Genomic DNA, 22,135 nt, shown 5'->3' on the forward strand with positions numbered 1-22,135 from the left:
GATAATTATTGAAGATACATATCAATGTATCGAACAAGTAAGGCGAAAAAGCCGCGTTAAATGCTTGCATATATGTCTTGCTGCCATCGCTTAAAAGTGTGTCGGGACAGACGTAACAAGGGCTAATCACAGTAGTAAAGAATACCCCTACCCCGACACCGCTTATTGTTATATGTAGCAAGTTGGTCAATATATCGCATATAAATAGCGCTCCTTTTTAAATGAAACTTTACTCAAACTTAATTTTGTAACTTATATAGTACAGTAACAATACTGCGCTTATGTAGTTTGTTAAGCTACTGAACGAATGGCGCAATTAAACGTGCACAACAATCAAATTCTTTCAACAATAGTGGCTGTGTTTCAAAGTTTATAAGGTCTCGTCGCGCTTAAGTCTGCATTATGTGAGAAGATGGGTCCCGGCAATCCTACCAAATTAACTTGCGTCACGAAGCTGGGCGATGTGTGAAATGTATCTTCGAGCTTTCATTACGTCTTTATTTTCTGAAATATATTCAATTTTGGTGTGGCCTTCTGCTAGGCCGTGTGCCTTTTTAAGAGGGGAGGGTGAGGGACCGCGGACCCCTCATTAACATCCACCTGCTTGGTATGGTTACCACCAACCAAGCTAACATTAAACCGCAAAGGTATAAAGCTCTTGTACCAAAAACTTCGCTTACCGGACAGCCCTTTTAACAATAACTCTTACACATGGCCTTTTGGTGCCTTAGTGGCCGCTGATAGAGTCTAAGACTGTATGTTTTAGCATTGATAAACCTAAAACAAAATAACGGTAGCAATTTTAATAGAAACTTTTAAATGATTTCAGGTCATATCAGAAATCATGCCTTCGTCGCCAAAATATCCAGAACATACAAGTCGACTATTCTTCTTCATTATACCTGCTAATCGAAGCTGTTTCAGATGTCGCTATTGATTAACTGTTCGTTTAAAGCTAAACACAATTTCAAATACATGTTAATCACTCTATAATCTGATGTAGGCTCTACGAAGATCGAGGCATTTAGTTATTTCTGTAACAGGAAGTAAACTGCTAATCTTTTCTTCCCCATAACCACAACATATTTAACGGTTATTGAGCCGTTTGAGATTAAAACTATTGAGAAGTCATACATGTACTTTATTGAGTAGTTCAAAAGATCAAGTAGGTTTAATAATCATTTTCAAGCAAATTATACTTTTTCTTTAACTGACTTCAATTTTATTCATAATTTAAAGTACAGTTCAAATGAATATTCAAATGTTTCAGGAAATGCTACTAAACAAATAACTGCCTTTGATTATTAATATGTAAATTACTTCAGTTTAAGCGACATGAAAAAGGTACATAATTTGCCAACAGATATGGGTAAACAAGTGAACCTCTAAACACATGTTAATTTCACTGAAACTTTTGAGTTTTGAAATCATAGTGATATATACTACAATTTTCATTATTGTTCAACGTTTACCCATCGTTCTTGAATGCTGTTCAACTATTTGTGTTAATCATATGTTGGTCACCAGTCAGTACAAGTTTATTGTCGTCAGCCTAGTGTGCTGTTGATGGTGTAGTTTTATTTAGATTTTTCTACTCGCTACCATCTGCCCATATCCTTTCCGATAACCGTATCTTCACATTCCAGCTTCCATATTTATCTGCAACAGAAACATCTTTGACTTAAAGAAAAAAATTGTTTTCAAACCGCAATATTACGAACGCCTTTTTAAATTTCTTCCAAAAAAGGCGACAGGAGCTTACAAGCAGGTCTTAAGCACTCAAATCACGCTCGTATCATTAAATACAATAACCTATATGACGAGAACCATCTACGTGTGATTACATGAATATGTTGTTTTTCCTTTTATAAGGGTATGCACCAATGACAATTATCTCGTTATTTATAAAGCTTTTCAAACATAAGATTTTATATTTAATAATCTTCAATCATATACAATTAAACATGGGGATTTTATAGAAATTTGAGAATTGGTGTTCTTGTCACTTAATTATTATCATATGCAATCATGCAGCGTCATAAAATCCAACGTGAAGAACATAAACAAACATATACACTGTAGTGTTCTCCTATATTTTGCTTTGAAAAATAATAAAGCTTACATGCAGTATGCTTCCTTAATAACAGCATTATTTGGGCATTTTGCTAGCAAAATGTTTATATAAACCCGGACATATGAAAACCTTAAAACATATTGACCTAGGATTGAAATATAGATCTACATGTTTATAGTGCAGAGAATAATACTTTTTTAAAATCCGAAACTGCTTATGTTATTGATTTAACAGATATCAAATCGATAATAGCACTGAAGCATAAACGCTTTTTTATTCTTATTATTGGATTATTTTCAACAAGTTTATGCAATGAAAACCACCGCTTCGCAGCGCGGAACATAAATTTCCTAAACAGGAAGTAAATAGCATGAACAATTAGCTCAACCCACTGTCACCACATTAGAAAATAAATTGAATAGACTTACCTACGATCTACCAATAACTGAACAGAGGATTAAAGAGCTTTTCAACTATTCATTGGCTTTGAACACTTGTGTGGTATACATTTTACAGATTGGTGATATATGGAATACCCATTTAATAAAATAAACGCTAGTTTTGTCATGTGACTTTATGTCGAAAGTATGATCATTGAGGATTGTAAACAGTTAATGTGTATAATAAACGAGTGGACCTTAAGTCTTCGTGGCTAATTTTCCATTTTATTTTTCGCTTTTAAATGATGTGTCTAATACATATCAATACACATTGTTAACACACTGGATACTCAGGACTTGAAGTTGTATTACGGTGCGACGTTTTTAAAAAAAAGCACCATTAAATCATATGATACACAAAATGGATAACAGTTGTCTAATAGCTTGGTTGCTGTCAGTGGTCTATTTGAACGCTGTTATAGTTTCAACCCAATCATGCGGCTCCCAAAGTTCGTGCGAATCATGTACGAGCAGGAATACCTTTTCACCAAAACAAGACATCAAATGCCGTTGGTGCTCACTAGATAATCAGTGCCACATATTCGATGAATTCAACAACCCTTGCGATTCCGACATGAACATTAAAGAACGTTCTTTATGTAAAAGCTCCGCAAGTGACAAGAAATACAATGAAAGCAAGGCATTGATGTTCACGAAACTGTCCGCTGTTGCATACGCCGAACCAGAGTATTTGTCAAAATGCATCAAACATATTCTTCCAAACGACGATTTCGAGATTATGGAAGCTATAGGGAGAAAGTGTGAGAGGTGGTTTGACTACAAGGAGTGTTTTGTATACACTGCTTTATCACATCGTCATCGCACTATCCTCGTTGGTTACCGAGGAACGACACAATTCATGCAACTTACGGAGCAAGCTTTTTCGGGCAAGTCGGCTGATACAGATTGGGTATTGACACATGAAGACGGAAAAATTCATAGGTATTTCAATTTTGCGTTTAACAGGCTATATGATCCATGTATTCAAGAAAGCGTAAAAAAACTAGCCACAGAATACAAGACGTACGAAATAGTGGTTACAGGTCATTCTCTTGGCGGCGCTATGGCATCTTTAACTGCCTACTCTCTAGTTCAAAAGGGAGTTGTTGCAAAGGAGCGCATGTCACTGTACACGTTTGGCATGCCGCGAGTTGGAGACACAAGATACGCTTTCAATCACGACAACAAAGTTCCAAACAGCTGGCGTATCATCCATTGGCGCGACATGGTTGCAAGGATTCCTCCAAAGATTTTGGGATATTATCATCATAAAATGGCGGTTTTGTATCCGGAAAACATGCCGCTAAATTCTAATAATTACACAATTTGCACAGACAATGAAAATTCGACATGCAGCTTGTCGATAACGATGAACTTGGAGCAGCATAGTTCGTACTTCGGGATAAACTTGGGTGACTACTGTCAAACTACTTTGAAATACAAGAGAGAAACGGATGAACCCAGATTTCCCGAAGGTCACTGTCAGGTCATAACGTTGAAAGGCGCCGGGGAAATGTTAAATACGAGTGAGTTAACCCATTTATGCCTAGTGGACTCTCCCATCCTTCTATATTGGATCAATGTATTTCCAAAATAAGGGATGTCTAGTTTATTTATTTCTATATTTAGAATATTTCTTACCGAAATTCCTTTAAGCAAACAGCGCAGACCCCGATGAGACGCCGCATCATGCGGCGTCCATCTGGGTCTACGCTGTTTGCTTAAAGGAATTTTTTCTAGACGCTAGGCATAAATGGGTTAAAATATATCTTATGTTACAATATGTTTGTACAATTGTCATTAAAATTGTTTAATATTGTTATAACTGAGTTATAGTAATGTGTAATTATCAATAAAAATTATTTTCCATTATCATACATACATTCGTTTGTATTTGCAACGAATATAGCAATAGACTTTGTAAACATATCCACCATTAATTAACTAAATCTAAAAATCATTCACAAAAGTTAATTAAGAACATGAAAAGAAATTATAATAATATTGTTATATCTCACAGTACCATGCTAGTATTGTTTCAAAATCTAAATAGTTTTACAAGTATACAAAATGCTTTGCAGACTGTATCTCTTAGATTGTTCGATGAGATATGGATATTCTTCTGTAACTTTCAGTCATAATAAATGTGACGGAAAGCACGTGCGACTTTGAGATAGACAATTGCGATTGGACGAAAAGTAACGGAAGTACCTTCTCTTTCAAGAGAATTAATGGTTCAAGCGACAGTGCAGGAATGACCGGACCCAGTTTTGATTCCACGGGATCCGTCTCAGGTATAACATACTAAACATGCATATGTACAGGGTTTTACGTGCATTTAAAGACATTCAATTGACATATTTTCTGATGACTTTCAAAACACGAAACATTTTATGCACAAATTTTATGATCCGATACTATAAAAAATCATCATTCAATGCAGGTCATTACATTTACGCCGAAGCCTCAGGTAACATGAAGCAATTGACAAAACTGCGCTCTCCAAACTTCTTCTCCGGTTTGTATTGCTTTGAGTTTTTCTACCACATGTACGGCGAGGATATGGGTTCTCTAACGCTCACTATGCACTCATCGAAAACATCGTCCAGGGAAATATTTCAAGAATCTGGCGACCAGGGAAATCAGTGGAAGAAAGTGCGCATAAACGTGAACGTTACCAAATGGAAGGATGTCCTGATCTATGTAAGTGTTTTCTGAGATTGTTACGATTTCGTTTGTTATAAGTTTATTTAATTAGGTTACTGAAAAAAACGCGCTTAAGGTGATCGGAATGAAAAATTACTATACAATTATGAACAGTGTGTATACTTATACGACTTACTCTAGAGAAATCATACGATATGCCGTGTATATGCGATTTATAAAAACTCAATCGTAAATATTGGATCAAATTGTATGATGTGTTTTTATTACTGTTATTATAATTTGTTTCTTGAGATAATATCAATTAGAAACGACTTCTGACAAATTGCATTTTTATTGCGTTATGGTTTGACTTTCATTATTATCAAGTAAGAAATATATTATCATGTCTTAGTGGATTCCGTAAAGCATTACTGTTAGCCTTCCTTGAATGACTTATTCATTTCTTACTTACAAAGGCTGGATCATAGAAAATAATAAATGGTAATATGTATTCGCAACGCAATAATAAACCACAATACAATTGTAGTTTAATTAATTATTATGTTCTTTCAGTTTGAATTTGAGGCGAGGATTGGTAAAAGCTACAAAAGCGATATCGCCATGGACAGCATCCGCATTACACCAACAAGGTGTTGAAACTGATGATAGCAAACTGAGAAATGTTCAATATAAATACATCCAGAGAATCCTGGCTACAAAAACATATATTTTTAAGGCCAACCTGTCCAACACAAATTGGTGTGATTTATGTAGTGAACACATTGCTACAGTATTTCATCTTTTCTTGGAGTGTTAACATATTCAAACTCTATGGAACCCATTGACACCCTTTCCTTTTTAGAGAAACAACAATTACATTTTAAACTGTCTTAGAAATCAGTTTAAGGGTAAAGTCCTTCAAAATACTAGAGGTTAATAACGCTGTGAATTGCATTATTAGATTAACGAAGTATTTCATATTCAGCATGAAATACAGAAAAACTATAAATTGTTTTATCAATTATTCAAATATTGAGTTTCAAATTAAAAAAAAGAAGTAGCCCTCGACAATGATACACTAAACATATTTGAAAATAAATGGAAAGAAATTAAACTTTTAAAATCGAGTCCAGTTGTTTCTACCCAACTCATGCAATTTGTCTTTTTTATATTCCAATTTTGTTTTTTTATAAGCATCACAAACAACCAAAGCACAAAAGTACACATAAAAAGTTGTTGAATCTAAAGGAAAACTTAAGGTAAAAATATGTTTATATTAGCATACCTTGTATAATATGTTTAAATGTATTGCTACTATATGAAATAACTTTGTTTTGTGATCATATAAATGTATATATGTTATGTTTTATATTAGACATAAATTATTTAGGCTCTGTTTTATCTCATCTGTTGGTTCGTAGTTAGATCTGAACGCTATTCTTCTAATAGGTTCTTTTATTTTAAATATTTCAGCATCGTATATTCCCTAGCTAAACACATTTACTCTTCTATTCCCGGGACCATTTCTTCTAGAGTCCACGTGTTTGTTTTGGTAACAGATTCACTGAAAAGTAAATCTCATCCGTCGATTGTTTTTTTTTATAAATTTTTTGAACTTCTCTTCAAATATGATTCTTTTTTCTACAGCTAAATGTAGCCGCAAAAGTTCTGGGTGTCTCTATAACCCTAAAAAGACGGTCAATCTCTATAAAAACGTGTTCTGCACATGCAGAATCGAAAACACAGACTGTGCACCTTAAAGGGATCTTTTCACGCTTTGGTAAATTGACAAAATTGAAAAAAGTTTTTTCAGATTCGTAAGTTTTCGTTTTAGTTATGATATTTGTGAGGAAACAGTAATACTGAACATTAAACATGCTCTTATTTAGCCATTATATGCATCTTTTGACGATTTTAAAACCTAAAAATTATAAAGCGTTGCAACGCGAAACGATTGAATAATTTGGAGAGTTCTGTTTTTGTCGTTAAATTTTGTGAAACTACGAAGATTGCTTATATGAGGTATAAAATACGTCAAGAATGTGTACTCGGCGGAATAGCTCAGTAGGCTAAAGCGTTTTTACTTCAGGACTCTGGCAGGACTCCAGGGGTCACTGGTTCGAAACCTGCTCCGGGCAATGTTCTTTTCCTTTTTTTATTTTTGTTCTTGTTTTTTTACTGGAGCTTTTACGATCCAATGTTTACATTTATCAATATAAAGCATTTAATGAATAAGTTAAAAAAAATGCCAAAATCTGTGAAAAGGCCCCTTTAAAGACGAGGTTAGAGTTGGTTTAGCATCTGCCCTTGGTCTCCACCGAACCTATTTCATATGGCTTTAATTTGATGCCAGGTAAACAGCATTAACATTTCATGACGGCCGCATGTTGGGTTGTCTTTCATACAAGTTATGTCAGTAGGGAATGACTATACGTTTGTTGCTTGCCCTTTTGACTCATTTGAGAATTGTATATCTTTGGCCATTCCCTTAACCATCCATGTCCATCAGGTTATATATTTGCTGGTTAACGTTGCTATTGCAAGGTAGGTCAACTTGTTCACTCTCTTCTTGTGTTCCAAAGTCTAATCAAGACCTGTTTTGAACAGCGCTGTCAAAAGAACACTTCGCACTCACTGTCAGGTATATTTTACTGAGTCATCTTGTAATTTTGTGGTTAAAGACCGTTTAAATGAAATATTTACACTCTGTCATTTCAGACAGACTCATTCATTACTCTTATTAACATGTAAATTAATAAGCGCGAATGGCGGCGTATTATCAAACCGCAAAATTTGGCTGACTTAATACGTTGAGTAAATAATCCCACCGCTGCCATCAAATGTTGGGAAACAGTTCAGCGCAACTATCCTAGTGACAAATAAATTGGTTTACTAAAAGCAAAGCGAATATTCTTTCAAATATCTTTTTTATTTACAACCAATAACATTTTAGTTCCATGCATTATCATTAAAATATATGTTCAATATGTTTACTGAAAGACAGAGGTTATTGTATATGATCATAGTGTATATCTTTTAACAATTGATATAATAATAGATGTTTACTAAAAGTTGTGTAAACGGATATTAACTTATAGATGGAAATTTGTTGTTTGTGAACATTTCATCCATTTATTTCATTCATAAAGATGACATAATGTGCCCTGTGCCCAACACAAGACACAAGGTGCCTTCAAAAATATATATTATGCCGAACACAGACGAATATGTGCTTCGACTAGGTGCTCACACACAAACATTGGACTTCCAAATGCAGTCATCCATCAATTTGTTGGTTCCAGAAAGCGTGTAACATGATACTTGCAGTGTTTTATTAATCTGGTTGCGCTTTGAAAAAAAAAGCCAGAAGAAACTTCTGAGTAGTGCATTGTTTATTGTAAACCCATAAAAATAACTATCAGATCGTATTAAAGCATACAATTTCATCAGAATCTCACATCACAGACTTATTCATAAAACAAAGTACCTTTCACATTCTACGTTATTTTCTGTTGAAAAGTAGAAAAACAACGCACCACAATGATTCAAGTCACTGGCAATGTTCTTAATCCTTAAACTGTCTAATAAACACACTTAATTCAAAACATCGAGTTATTCGGGTATAAATAAAAAAAGTATAATTTAATGTCATCAGATTATTTCGAGACATATTATATTCCATCTGTTTTAGTCACACTTTATGTAAAGTATCCATCTTAAACACAATAATTCGCCATACTTTAATGGAACTGCGTTTCAAAATGCTCAGGCACTCGCTTCCTTGAAATAGCAATTGTAGTTTCAACGAAGCTTTTGAACAAAAAAATTAATTAACATAGCTGTCGAATTTTACTTTGAAAAAGTGTACATGCAGGATTGATCTTCGGCGATATTTCATAATTGGTTTTAAAACTTGCATGATTGTAAGTTATAACATAGTCATGTGACTTAATCATAAATGACAAAAAATCCTCTTATGACTCTAGCTATATTCACCATAGTTTATGTCCAGTTTGTCATAGTTACACATTTCAGCTAACACGCTGTGTCGTTGTCCCGCTCACGGGAAAATCGATGCAAAATGGTTGGTTTAGATCTAATCCGGTAATTCTTTGTCATGGCCATTTCACGGCAAATAAACCAGAATGACTTATTCAACAAAGAAATTATCCCTATAGAAAGATATGTACTTTGCCTTTGAACAGTTAAACTAAACGAAGACGGCACCTTCATTGCCAGATTTAACCTTTGGCGTTAACTCTGATTTCAACCAATATTTTCAAATATCCAAGAACCTTTATAGAACAAATATACATGTTTATTGAAATTTAATCAATCTCACCGGATTCAGTCAATCTATACATTCCAAACACATGTTATTTTTATAATACTTTTAAAAAACATCCAAATACTCAGAAACTGTTCACATTTTCTCAAGATTGCGTTTTTAAATTTAAATGTCATAACGCTTGCTGTTTGGCTTGTCTATACACCGCTGAAAGACGTATTCAATAACTATAACATGCGTAAGTCCATATCCTCGGTGATTAATGTACATACCCTTACTCAAGCCAGTCGCCGTCACCAATGACGAAACGATAGCAAACACATTTCCAAGTCTCACAAGATATTGATATTTCTTCTAATCCTAATTATTTCAGGTGACAGCCACCCCGACCCTGGACCTGGCAGCAGCTCAGTTTTTTTCTGACTCTGACTGTATCATACTATATAAACCAACTTAATAGTGGCATAAATGTGCATCTGAACATGCAAAGCATAAAACCAAATATGGATTATTTAGAAATTAAAGCTCAAGCTTACGATGTTAGTGTGTTTACAGAGACATGACTCAACGCCTCAATATCAAAACATGACCTATACATACGAAACTTTTCACCGCCAGTCCGCTGTCAGAGGGAAAATAAACAAGGGGACGGAGTTGTAATTTACTTCGTTCTGACCTGATATTGAACGGTCAAGAAGCATTATGCCTAGAACTTTCTGTAAATCTTTGATAAGTGGAATATCCCGCCCTCTTATTCTAATAACAGCTACTGGGATCTTCTCGACCCAAGTATTGATTGAGCTTTCACTCCATCCTATGATAACGCGCAAGTAACTGGTGATTTCAACATCAATATTAATGGCACGAATCTAATACAATGAGTCGACTAATCCAATCAAATAACGCCAAACAGCTGATCTTTGTAGCAGACCCATTAATTCATGGTCGTATACAGTAGCACTGTCCTGTTGTTGCTATCCTCAATTTTGACTAACCGATTCCTACCTTATTCAAAAGCCGTATTTGGCTTTACGATAAGAATGAATTCACAGCATTTATAGAACAATTAAAGCTAGTTGATTGGTCGGATGCAATCGCTAGTCATAACTTCGAGAATGTTTCTGACATAATATCTAATGCTGCGTTTACACTATGTTCCCGGCGACCACGGCAATCACGTTTCGGGCCACCATGGAGGAAACGGAATGAACGTGAGGCAACGTAGGGGAACGGAATAGCCAAACGTGACACAACGGGGTTGACGTGGTTGCCGTGCCAAAATTTTAAACTGTCAAAAAATTTGCCACGGCAGTCACGGCGGAAATGAGAAACGTGATAGAACTTGTTAAACGCAACACAACTTGACAGTACGTAGCAGGCCGTAACAGAACCCGAAAAGTGTCCGTACTCTGACGGGAATCCTTTTCATTCCCCGACATGTTAAGTTTCTATCACGTTGTGTTACGTTTTGTTACGCTTTGTCAAGATAACCACGGCAAGCTAGGATAATTGATAGCCGTTTTGCTACGTGTTTAATCCGACCCGTTACGGTGTGTTGCGTTTTGCAGGCAGATGCGTTACGGCCAGTTGAGTTGTTGTACGGTCTGACACGATTCGCGCGGTCTGAAGCTGAGTATATAAAAGCCGTGCTTTTCAGGAAACTTTCATTTCAGTCTGAACACTCGATGAGCAAACATGCCACCAAGAAAGCGCCGAACAAAGGCTACCCCCGCGCTGCAAACGACGTTCAAGTGGAGGAACAACCTGAAAGTACTTGCCTTCCACCAAATGCCTCAGAGTCAGTGCCAGTTTCAATCCAGGTGTAAGGGAGGAGCGATACTTCGTATCTTGTCTTGAGATGACTTGAGATATCTGTTCAAGGATCTCGTCGAATAGTTCTGGGGGCATCCTCAGATAATTCTGAAAGGTGTTGATATCTTCGTTGCGGAGTTCCCTGGCATCAAAGTGCCCCTGCTGCTGCCTTCTAGCTTCCGATAGCCATGGACGAACCCACAGGGACCTTGGCCTCCTTTTTCGTCTTTTCCCGGACTGTTTTGCTTCTTTCAGCTCTTTACAACGCAAAGATTTTATTAATGCTGCAAATAAGCAGGCAAACACAAAATCATCCTCGCCGTTCACATTCATGTCACTGGAATTATTTTGTTATAATAAATACTGTTGCTTGAGAGTTTTCTTTTATACCGGGAGCACAATCGTGCCTGAAACCTCTCGGATGTCCACGTTTGATCCGCACGGTATCTTGACAGAACGTGACAAATGAATGACAAACGTGTACAACGTATCAGACCTGCATGACAAACGCAAACAACGTGCGGGAACTTAACAGAACGCATCGTACCTTGAAGCAACATTTATACATCCGTGGCAGACCGTGGATGAAAACTTAGCGCACCGTCGAAGGGCCGCGTTTTCGCTTCGACGGCACGTCACGGATACCTTGATAAACCGTGAGAAAACTTAGCACAACCTACCAAACCTTGGATTAAAGGTCAAAATTTGCAAAAGCCACACGGCGCTATACGTTTCGGACAAACGGGACTGCCGTGGTCGCCGGGAACATGTTGTAAACGCAGCAAAAGGTGCCGCTTATACATTATTATTCTGCGTTTACACAATGTTCCCGGCGACCACGGCAATCACGTTTCGGTGGAGGAAACGGGATGAACGTAAGGCAACGTAGGGGAACGGGATAGCCAAACGTGACACAACGGGGTTTCCGTGGTTGCCGTGCCAGAATTTTAAACTGTCAATAAAATTGCCACGGCAGCTACGGCGGAAATGAGAAACGTGATAGAACTTTTTAAACGCAACAAAACTTGACAGTACGTAACAGGCCGTAACAGAACCCGAAAAGGGCCCGTACTTTGACGGGAATCCTATTCATTCCCCGACATGTTAAGTTTCTATCAAGTTTTGTTACGTTTTGTCAAGATTACCACGGAAAGATAGATTAATTGACAGCCGTTTTTCTACGTGTTTATTCCGACCCGTTACGGTGTGTTGCGTTTTGCAGGCAGATGCGTTACGGCCAGTTGAGTTGTTGTACGGTCTGACACGATTCGCGCGGTCTGAAGATGAGTATATAAAAGCCGTGCTTTTCATGAAACTTTCATTTCAGTCTGAACACTCGATCATTATAATGCCACCAAGAACCCACAAGGACCTTGCCCTCATTCTTTGTCTTTTCCCGGACTTTTGTGCTTCTTTCATCTCTTTAAAACGCAAAGATTTTATTAATGCTGTTAATTAGCAAGCTGACACATAATCATCATCGTAGTTCACATCCATGTCACTGGAATTATTTTGTTATAATAAATACTGCAGTTTGAGAGTTTTCTTCTTTACCGGGAGCACAATCGTGCCCAAAACCTCTTGGATGTCCACGTTTGATCCGCACGGTACCTTGACAGAACGTGACAAGTGAATGACAAACGTGTACAACGTATCAGACCTGCATGACAAACGCACACAACGTGCGGGAACTTAACAGAACGCATCGTACCTTGAAGCAACATTTATTCATCCGTGGCAGACCATCGATAAAAACTTAGCGCACCGTCGAAGGGCCATCACGGATACCTTGATAAACCGTGAGAAAACTTAGCACAACCTAGCAAACCTTGTATTAAAGGTAAACAATTGCAACAGTCACACGGCGCGATACGTTTTGGCCAAACGGGACTGCCGTGACTGCCGGGAACATAATGTAAACGAAGACATCAAACACGGCTGCAGCTTGGGTTAACTGAGGTCAATTCAGAAATCAAGTAACCAAGGCATTACAAAAGTCTCAATTTTAACACACACAAATACAGATAAAACGAATAAATTCAACAACTAAGCATCAAAATCATGGTTCCAATTAGCGAAACAATTATTACAGCAACATAACAAATCGAATTTAAAACCTACTCCCATTCATAATAACGTTGACATATTGGATATAAAGATTTCCTCAATCTATAACGACATCAGCTCTAAAATGTTGATGTGTATTTGTCGCCGACTGAAGTTTATGTTTGAAAATAGTTATTAATTTCAATTTTGTTTATTTATGCATTCTCTTCAATTTCAACGTATCATGCGATAAATCATTTATTTACAGCCAAATATTGTTTCACTGCCTGACTTCCTCTTGTACATCATTCAAGCAAGTCGGAACTTCTTATGTTAAATGTTGTAAAATATCTTCCGCCTGTATTGGTAAAACTTTTAAAATAAGGTAAATCCCCGGCATGAGCGTAGGTAAAATTCAGAAAGAGTCACCAATATTTAGATATACAACTGTGATTGTATATAATATTTAGTTGAGCTTTTTTTAACACAAATTTTATTATCTTTTATTCAATTTCTTATAAACAGGTGTTAACTTCCGTCAATAATGGCATTAGAAAGCTATGCTTATAATACATCTGCCTTCTAAAGCAATTGAAAAGAACAAAATCTCAACTAATAAGCAAACATAGAAAATCGGCATGTATCAATATTACAATTCCTTTAATCAAATTATATCAACCATGAAGTCATGGTTAAATATCAGGTGTTAGGTAAAACGGATGTTAGGGTTATAATACGTTCGTGCCCAGATATAATCATACATACAAATTACTAAGTTCTTCAAAAGTGGGCAAAATAAATCTGTGATTTGGTCCCGTTTTATCATTTTGAAATCCTATCGTCTATGTTTGATATAACATTCATGTTTCTATATATTTTAATGGCCATTTTTTCTGAAAATACAAAACAAGTACAGAGTTAAGAAGAAGATCATGTTATAAAGGTAAACATAATTAAACGTTAGGCGTCTTTTCCATTAATAAAGTATTGTCTTAACAATCGAATCTATCACACATAATCCTAAAACAACAAAGTGAATAATGCCTCAAAATCAGTGATAGTTCATGTATTAGATTGTTGTACGCGAATATTCATGCAACTATCAGAATTTTCCATGTAAAATGTTTATATTTAGATGTAATGCTGAAATACGCTTATATCAATCCTTTGTTCATGCAGTTTATAATTTAATATTCTGCTACCTTCTGCTTTTTGCAATAATTTACACTCATATAATTCAACATGCTTCGTTACTTTACAGTTAAGTGTCGCATTAAATAACTTTCGTGCGGGTTTTGTAACCGCAACAGACAGTTAGTGGGCGAACAGGTTGTGTAAAAGATTATTGAGGAAGTTATAAATAATAAGATAAGATATATGTATTTATACAAGTTTGTTGGTAAAACTGTCGACAAACATTTACAGTATACATAAATCAAAACCACTCGAATGTTCATTATCCTTTAAATAATTTACAAAACTGGAGTTGGTTAGAGCGGATCGTGCATTCATCAATAGTGGCTACATCGTACTGTAATGGGAATATTAGAAAGTCGTAACGCTAAATAATAAATACGATTCAACATACGTGTGTGATTTAAATAAACTAAAAATCTTCAATAGTATTAAAAAAAGTAATTTTGGGTTTTACTCAAACATATTAAAAAATTACGAATGATGATTTTTTTTTGTTAGCTCAACTGTTTGCAGTGATTTGCGTGAAAGCCGCAGTTTTAACTGAATCATGCGGTTCCCAGAGCTCCTGCGAATTGTGCACAAAAACGGGCACCTACATTCCTGGCGTAATATGTCGATGGTGTAGGGCGACCAGAACATGTCACACGTTTGGCTCACCCTTGAACATATGCCAATCAAGCGTGACGGAACCGGCTCAGTGCGAAGGAAGATACAGTCACAGCAAGGCCTTCACATTTGCCAAAATGAACGCTGTGGCCTACGCAGAACCAGAACATTTGAAAAAATGTTTTAACGCACTTTTTCCTGACAATGACTTCGAGATTATAGAAGCTATCGGCAGGAAGTGTGGAGCAAGGTGGGGCATTGACTTTGAGGAATGTTTTGCATATGTTGCAATATCTAAAAAGAGCGAAACTATTATCGTCAGCTATCGCGGAACGTCAGGAAATAAACTTCAACAAGCTTTACATATATTTCAACAAATGTCGTCATACACAATTGAGGTCAATTCATATTTCAATTCTACGTTTAAAAGACTATATGATCCGTGTATTCGCGACAGTGTCAAGCAGCTCGCTAAAGATTTCAAGAATTATGAAGTGGTCGTTACAGGTTACTCTTTAGGTGGCGCGCTTGCATCATTGACTGCTTATGCTCTAGTTAAAGAGGGCGTTGTTGCAAAAGATCGATTAACATTGTACACGTTTGGAAGTCCGCGTGTTGGTGGCAAGAGGTACTCGATTGATCATGATGAGACTGTTCCAAATAGTTGGCGAATCATCAATTGGCATGACATTGCTCCAATGCTTCCCCTCGAAATAGCTGGATATTACCACCATAAAACTGCGGTTTTGTATATAGACAATATATTCCCAGATTTAGGATACATAGTTTGCACAGACGAGGAAAAAGACGTTAGATGTCAATTACCGGTGCCTTGGCCGTCACTTGATCAACATACCACCTATTTTGGAATAAACTTGGGAAGCTTCTGTCAAACCAAATTAAAATACAAACGAGCCACGAAAGAATCCACATTCCCTGACGACCACTGTGAGGTCATTTCGCTGAAAGACGATGACAAGATTTCCAACACTAGTAAGTAAGCGTCGTCAATTACGCTGAATATTTTATTCATATTATTATCAATCATGATTGCTTGAATGGTTTTTGTTGAATATTTTGTCACGATAAATGAATAATTGATATAGGAATGTATGCAGGCTCAATTTTTGTGCAAAAATTGTAAGGATGATCGAAATATTCCTGACCTTTCAGTTATAAAAAACGTAACAGAGAGCGCGTGCGATTTCGAACAGAACAATTGTGACTGGATGAAAAGTATCGAAAGAACATTCGCATTCAAGAGAAAGAAAGGACCAAGCGACGACGACAAAGCAGGGGTGACCGGGCCAGAGTCAGATTCAACGGGTTCAGGTATCGTATTTCCTTTAAATGTACACTGGAAATCCGCTTGTTAGACAATACGGTATAGTTTAAATTTGACGTTTTCAACTACATATTAATTCAAAAATAAATAGCGCATCCAAAGTGCTGAAAGGAGTCATATTACCGTGGAGATATTTATTTCATAAAATTGGTTTTGAATACATCAAGGCAATGCCAATTAGTAAATCGGTTACATCATCAACAATTTTTACATAATAATACACAATTATGGTACTTTACTAAGTGAGACGCTTTTAATAATTTTTACGGGCTGATGACCAAACCAAACTAATAAAACAACCGTCCAAAATAGAACCTCTCATATTTTGATTGGACCGCATGCAATGTGATTAATATGCTTCCAGTTATAGTTTTTTGCTATGGTTTTGTCATGGATGTATGTTAACAAATAATTTGGCAATTGCCTTAAATTAAGCATGTGTTAACGGTAGTAATATTAAGTTGTGTCCTCGGCAAATTTAAATATCACTTAATTAATTGTTCAACTGAAGTTGAAAAGAAGTAAAACATAATTTGTTTTATTTCAAAGACGATGGTCTGGTCAGAAGAAATCAAGTGCCTACTATTTATATAACTTTGAATTATGTTGGAAATAATGTAATGACTTACTTACTTGCTGTAAGAAATAATTATAAACATTGAGCATTGTAAGATCTTTCACTGAGATTCTTTATTTGTATTCTTTACCGGCCCCGGTGATGTTCTTAGAGTTTCATATTTGATATGTGGTATTTTGCATTATTATAATGTTTCAGAATATGCTAGACAACAGTAACATCATATTAACTGTTAAAATCTCCGCTTTCTATGCAGGTTACTACATATACGCCGAGGCATCAGGAAATATGGAACAATTGGCAAAACTGCGCTCTCCAAACTTTTTCCCGGGCAGGTATTGCTTCGAGTTTTTCTACCACATGTACGGCGAGGATATGGGCTCTCTAACGCTCACTATGAACTCTGTACCATTCAGTTTGTGGTACTGGTCGAATGTTTTTAAGGTATCTGGAAATCAAGGAAAGGACTGGAAGAGTGTTCGCATTGACGTGGACGGTAGTCCTATTATTGAATGGCGGAATTTCATGATCTATGTAAGAATCTTTATGAATTCGTTTTTAGACTAAAACGATCCCATGGCAATATCATATAATGCCAAAATGGTGATTGGACCATCTTGCGTCTATCAACTATTTATATAATATTATTGTGTCTCAATTAATTTAGTACAACTTCACTTAAGTCATTCTGTTATTACTTACGTTGTATGTTATTTAACATTCATTCTGTTATTACTTACGTTGTATGTTATTTAACATGACATCGCTTATTTCTTTTAAGTGTTATACTACATAATGTTCTTTCAGTTTGAATTCGAGGCGAGAATCGGCAAAAGCTACAGAAGCGATATCGCCATAGACAGCATCCACATTACACCAACGAAGTGTTGAATATCAGTTTATGATGAGTCAACTTTGTACTAATAACTAAGCAGGTCTTTTGTGAGTAATATTATTCTAATTATCCTCATTGCTACATGCTTATGATATTTTATCAATGTAGCAGTTCTGTTATTATTTTTGTGTTCGTGTTTTTGAATTTCAATTGTTTCTTACGACTTGTTTTCAACTAGTGCGCACTTTTCGTCATTTATTTTTGTATCATAATACAGCGTGTACCGCATACTATCATTCTGCTGGATACTTTGGTAGCATTTGTTATACATTTCACTTTTTTTTAATCAGAAAAAATTGAATCGTCTTATCAAAAAACAAACAAAATACAAATAATTCATTACTCTTTTACATGTTATTGCCTTGGTAAGATTTGTAAGTGTGTGTGAAGTCAGCTTGAATCATACTAAATAAAAAATAAATAAAAATATTAGTTACTCTTGATATCAGTAAAGTTGAGGATATCTCAAATATGTTTCATATAGGCTAACTGAATAACCGCGGCAGTTAAAGTAACAATCACGCTCAAAAATATCGAATATTTCGTTAAATAAAGCTAACCCATACAAAAATCAATGTTCCTTTTAGCAAAATGCAAAATTTCAACGTTAGATATTGTCTGGTAGAATTGATTTAACGAGATACAAAATGCTCGTTTTAATTTTTTTGTGGCCACAAATAATTCCATTAATATCTCCCGTGAAATATCCGAACATTTACGGGCGAACACGAGATTGGATACGGTAAGCGTCGGAAGCATGACGTAGCTCTCATGAATAATCATTCTATGAAATCAAAATGAATTCTGGGTAACTGGAACTTAGCGAATGCGAAAATGGCTTGTATAAATTATGCAAATGAACGCAACCCGAATGAATCCGATCCTGACTCGAAAGCGAAAGTAGATTACATCGTGGAACGATATTTAGATATTTACATGCTTAAAACTTGCCGAATGCTTGTAATATAACGTTTTTACATCAATGTTACTTGTTTTTAGGGTCTTCCTATTGTAATTAACCATCGTGTGGTACAACTTGTTGTCGAATGTTTTTATATAGCATAATACAGTAGCCGTATGTATTCGTGAGCGTGATAGTGACTTTAAACGTCGCATTTCGCCAATATGACTAGCATACAGTTGACTCCCTTTAACTATACATTTTACTAGGTTTTAATTAGCTCGAAACTTTTATTTGTATCCAAAGTATTTATTTCATATCGCTCAATCTAATCATACTAGAAAAGAAAACTAGCGTTTAAGTTTAATTTGTAAATGAGTATTCCTAGTTGTTTTGTTAACAATACGGTTTTGAAAAACAACAACAATAAAATAAAAATCATAGCGCTGTAGGCGCTGAAGGCATGGGGCTAGATTTAGTGGGCTTGGGAAGAAGTATTGTCCGAATTTCTCACTTTGTCCCAATTTATACGGATTGACCCTAACAATTGAGTGCAGAAGCTCAAAGACTGTAAGAAAAGACAATATTTGTGTATATACTACAGTGCACATATACGGTGAAGGACTACACAATAATGGTGGTGGAAACGATAACCTTTTGTTCAACTATACAAAAGAAAATCCACTTACCCTGAGAAAGAACGGTGTACAGATTGTGTACTTTGTCTCACGTAGAACTTTTCGCGCTCGATTTGCGCGCTCGATATGTGGAGTGAAATACCATGTCCGGTTACTTCGTCTATTTCCAAGAATGAACGTAAATATTACTTGTCTTTTTTCTGGAATGTCTTGTTAACGCAAAATAAAATAACACTATTTTAGAAGATGTTTATAAATACGAAATATAATGTCTTAAAAATGTCTCAGAAAAAATTCTTCTTATTGTCTCCGTAAACACTCTTATCGTTTCGGCCTAGACCGTCAAGTGAGGAACTTATTACCGCATGAATATGTAAACAATTAAAACTATGTCGTAGCAAATGCTAAGCAAGTTTGCTTCATTAATATTTTTTTTACATTTTTTATGACACTGTCATGTTATATAGTGATGTTCTGTATTTACACGGCGGGTTATTGAGATATGCGAAGAACTACTTTTATTGTGCATGAATTAAGTGGTAAATCGGACTTTTGGGAATTTGGTTTTTTGGCGGCCAGCCAATTCGGATAGGCTCAGAAATTGATATCGTTACTATGGCCTTAGGGCTACGCCCCAGGCCAAAAACAAGCAAACGTGAAGCCAAAACACCTACTGATCATACTCAATAGAAAACACCAACTAATAGCCAAATGGCATGATAGTGACCTGTCGAGCCTCTAAACATTATACATTATTAAGAACAGATGAAGAGCCATGTCAATATCAAGTTTGTGTCTTCCTGACTGGTAAAAGTGCTTTTGGATCGGAAGTGAAATGTTCCATTAATACTGCTATGGCCTTGTATATTGTCATGGAACTACGTTAACTATTTTGTTACAATATGTGTTTAAAGCAAAGCGTTGTTAACACTTTAATGCGATGACATGTTGTAGTTATACATGTATTCAGATTGTATAAGCTTATGATAAATAAATGCATTGTATCATTATAATTAATACTTTCGTTATAAATAACAAAAATCACTCCTACTTATTTCGGAATTTGTGTTTGTCCGCCATGCTGGATATTTACATATTTTATGACGTAATTCATTTAGAAACATTCATTAAATCACCATCACTAGTCTTAATAGGGACTGCAGCTGTCGTCTTGACCTCATTTGACTTCAATCATGCAATAAATACGGATGGGTAAAGGAAATGACAAATAAAGAACTTGGGAATGCTAAATAGTAGTAATTTGAAATGGCGAAATGACAACTAGACTTACGGTTCAAAGAAAGTTATTTGAAACAGAAATGAGAAGAAAAATAACTGAAAAGTACCGTCACCGGGTAAAGACGGTAAAGGGCGATATTTAATATCGCGGTTTCAAAAAGTCCTTGTTTTCCACGCTACGCCTAATGCGGATTGGAAAATGGATAATACCTATGATCTTACAAAGACACTAACAAAATCGCTTCAAACAATATTTAAATACTACATATACTTAAAAATAACTATACGCGTACCTAACAGATTGTACAACATCCCCCGTGTCAAATTAGACGAGTGTGTATAGACAAACAGATCTTTGACAAAACTTACGCGAACAAATTGGTTTGTAATGTTAAGTCCGCGGTGGAACTAAGGACCGGAATTGTTTTAAAGATACGATTTATTTTAGACGGCGAGTAGGTTGTATGTTTATTTATAACATATTTCGCATCAGTTTATAAATCGGGCAATAAAACGCGATTCTGCAAAAATGTATTCCTCCACAAATGTATAACCATAACTTATACCATAGGAAATAGTTAAAGTTAAATATGCATGACGAATACAAATCTTACCGTCGATTACTTCTAACATATGCAATCTTAAAATCATTGATGCAATAGCCAAGATTCCATATTATTGAATACATAATCAAATTTGTGCATTTAGGCTGAAACGTTATGTAAACGTATTATACCTTTAATATTTTTGAATGTTCTTCTTAATTGCACACAAAGACAAAAAACAAGACTTACTGAGGCTGTGACATACGGGAAATATTATCACTAAATTAATCTAGTTTGTGGTTTAGAACAAGTTGTCTCATCATTTTGAAAGGTTGGTACTGTTAATTATTTTTTCTTACCATCTGCACAGTGTAATAGTAGTTTATGTGTAGAAATTTCCTTCATTATCACTTTTTCACAGCTGCACTCTTCAATACTAAAACTCTTCGCTGAGTGACTTTAAAGTTTTAATCATAAAACAACTCTTTGTAAGTGAATAATTATGGTCTAGTTGCGATGATTTCTTATACACACAAACGCCATTCTATTAAATAAATAAACAAAAAATCCACGTTGTATACAATTGCTTGACCTTTTCTATACTTGAACGTTATTCGGAATCCAGGTTTTGTAAACTGTCTCCGGAGATGAAGGAGAAGCTTCAAATTATTTTACTCGATCACGTGAACCGTTTTAATTCTAGAATAAATTCGGTTACTTAGGTCTTCAGTTTTACGATGATATCGAACGCTTGTTGAACTTGAATCTTGAATGTTAAAGTTTCTGTATATTTTATTTACAGTCTATGTATTCAACCATCGTTTTTTTAAACACAGTAACACTACCACGCACGCGTTCTTTTCAATAGTTTCATATATGTAGATCC

At 35.6% G+C, this 22,135-nt stretch overlaps 2 protein-coding genes across 2 annotated transcripts; both read left to right on the forward strand.

Moving 5' to 3' along the window:
* Positions 1-2,432: 2,432 nt before the first annotated feature.
* On the forward strand, positions 2,433-6,554 carry LOC127875192 (uncharacterized). Its single transcript, XM_052420045.1, has 4 exons — positions 2,433-4,040; positions 4,650-4,808; positions 4,958-5,217; positions 5,734-6,554. The coding sequence occupies exons 1-4, from the start codon at positions 2,864-2,866 to the stop codon at positions 5,815-5,817; spliced, it is 1,680 nt and encodes a 559-aa protein (XP_052276005.1). The 5' UTR covers positions 2,433-2,863; the 3' UTR covers positions 5,818-6,554.
* An 8,385-nt stretch (positions 6,555-14,939) lies between these two features.
* Positions 14,940-18,279, forward strand: LOC127875198 (uncharacterized). The gene is made up of 4 exons (XM_052420053.1): positions 14,940-16,102; positions 16,283-16,441; positions 17,288-17,565; positions 17,839-18,279. The coding sequence occupies exons 1-4, from the start codon at positions 15,247-15,249 to the stop codon at positions 17,920-17,922; spliced, it is 1,377 nt and encodes a 458-aa protein (XP_052276013.1). The 5' UTR covers positions 14,940-15,246; the 3' UTR covers positions 17,923-18,279.
* Positions 18,280-22,135: the final 3,856 nt, after the last annotated feature.

The sequence above is a fragment of the Dreissena polymorpha genome, chromosome 3 (assembly GCF_020536995.1).
Source record: "Dreissena polymorpha isolate Duluth1 chromosome 3, UMN_Dpol_1.0, whole genome shotgun sequence".
Lineage (NCBI taxonomy): Eukaryota > Metazoa > Mollusca > Bivalvia > Myida > Dreissenidae > Dreissena > Dreissena polymorpha.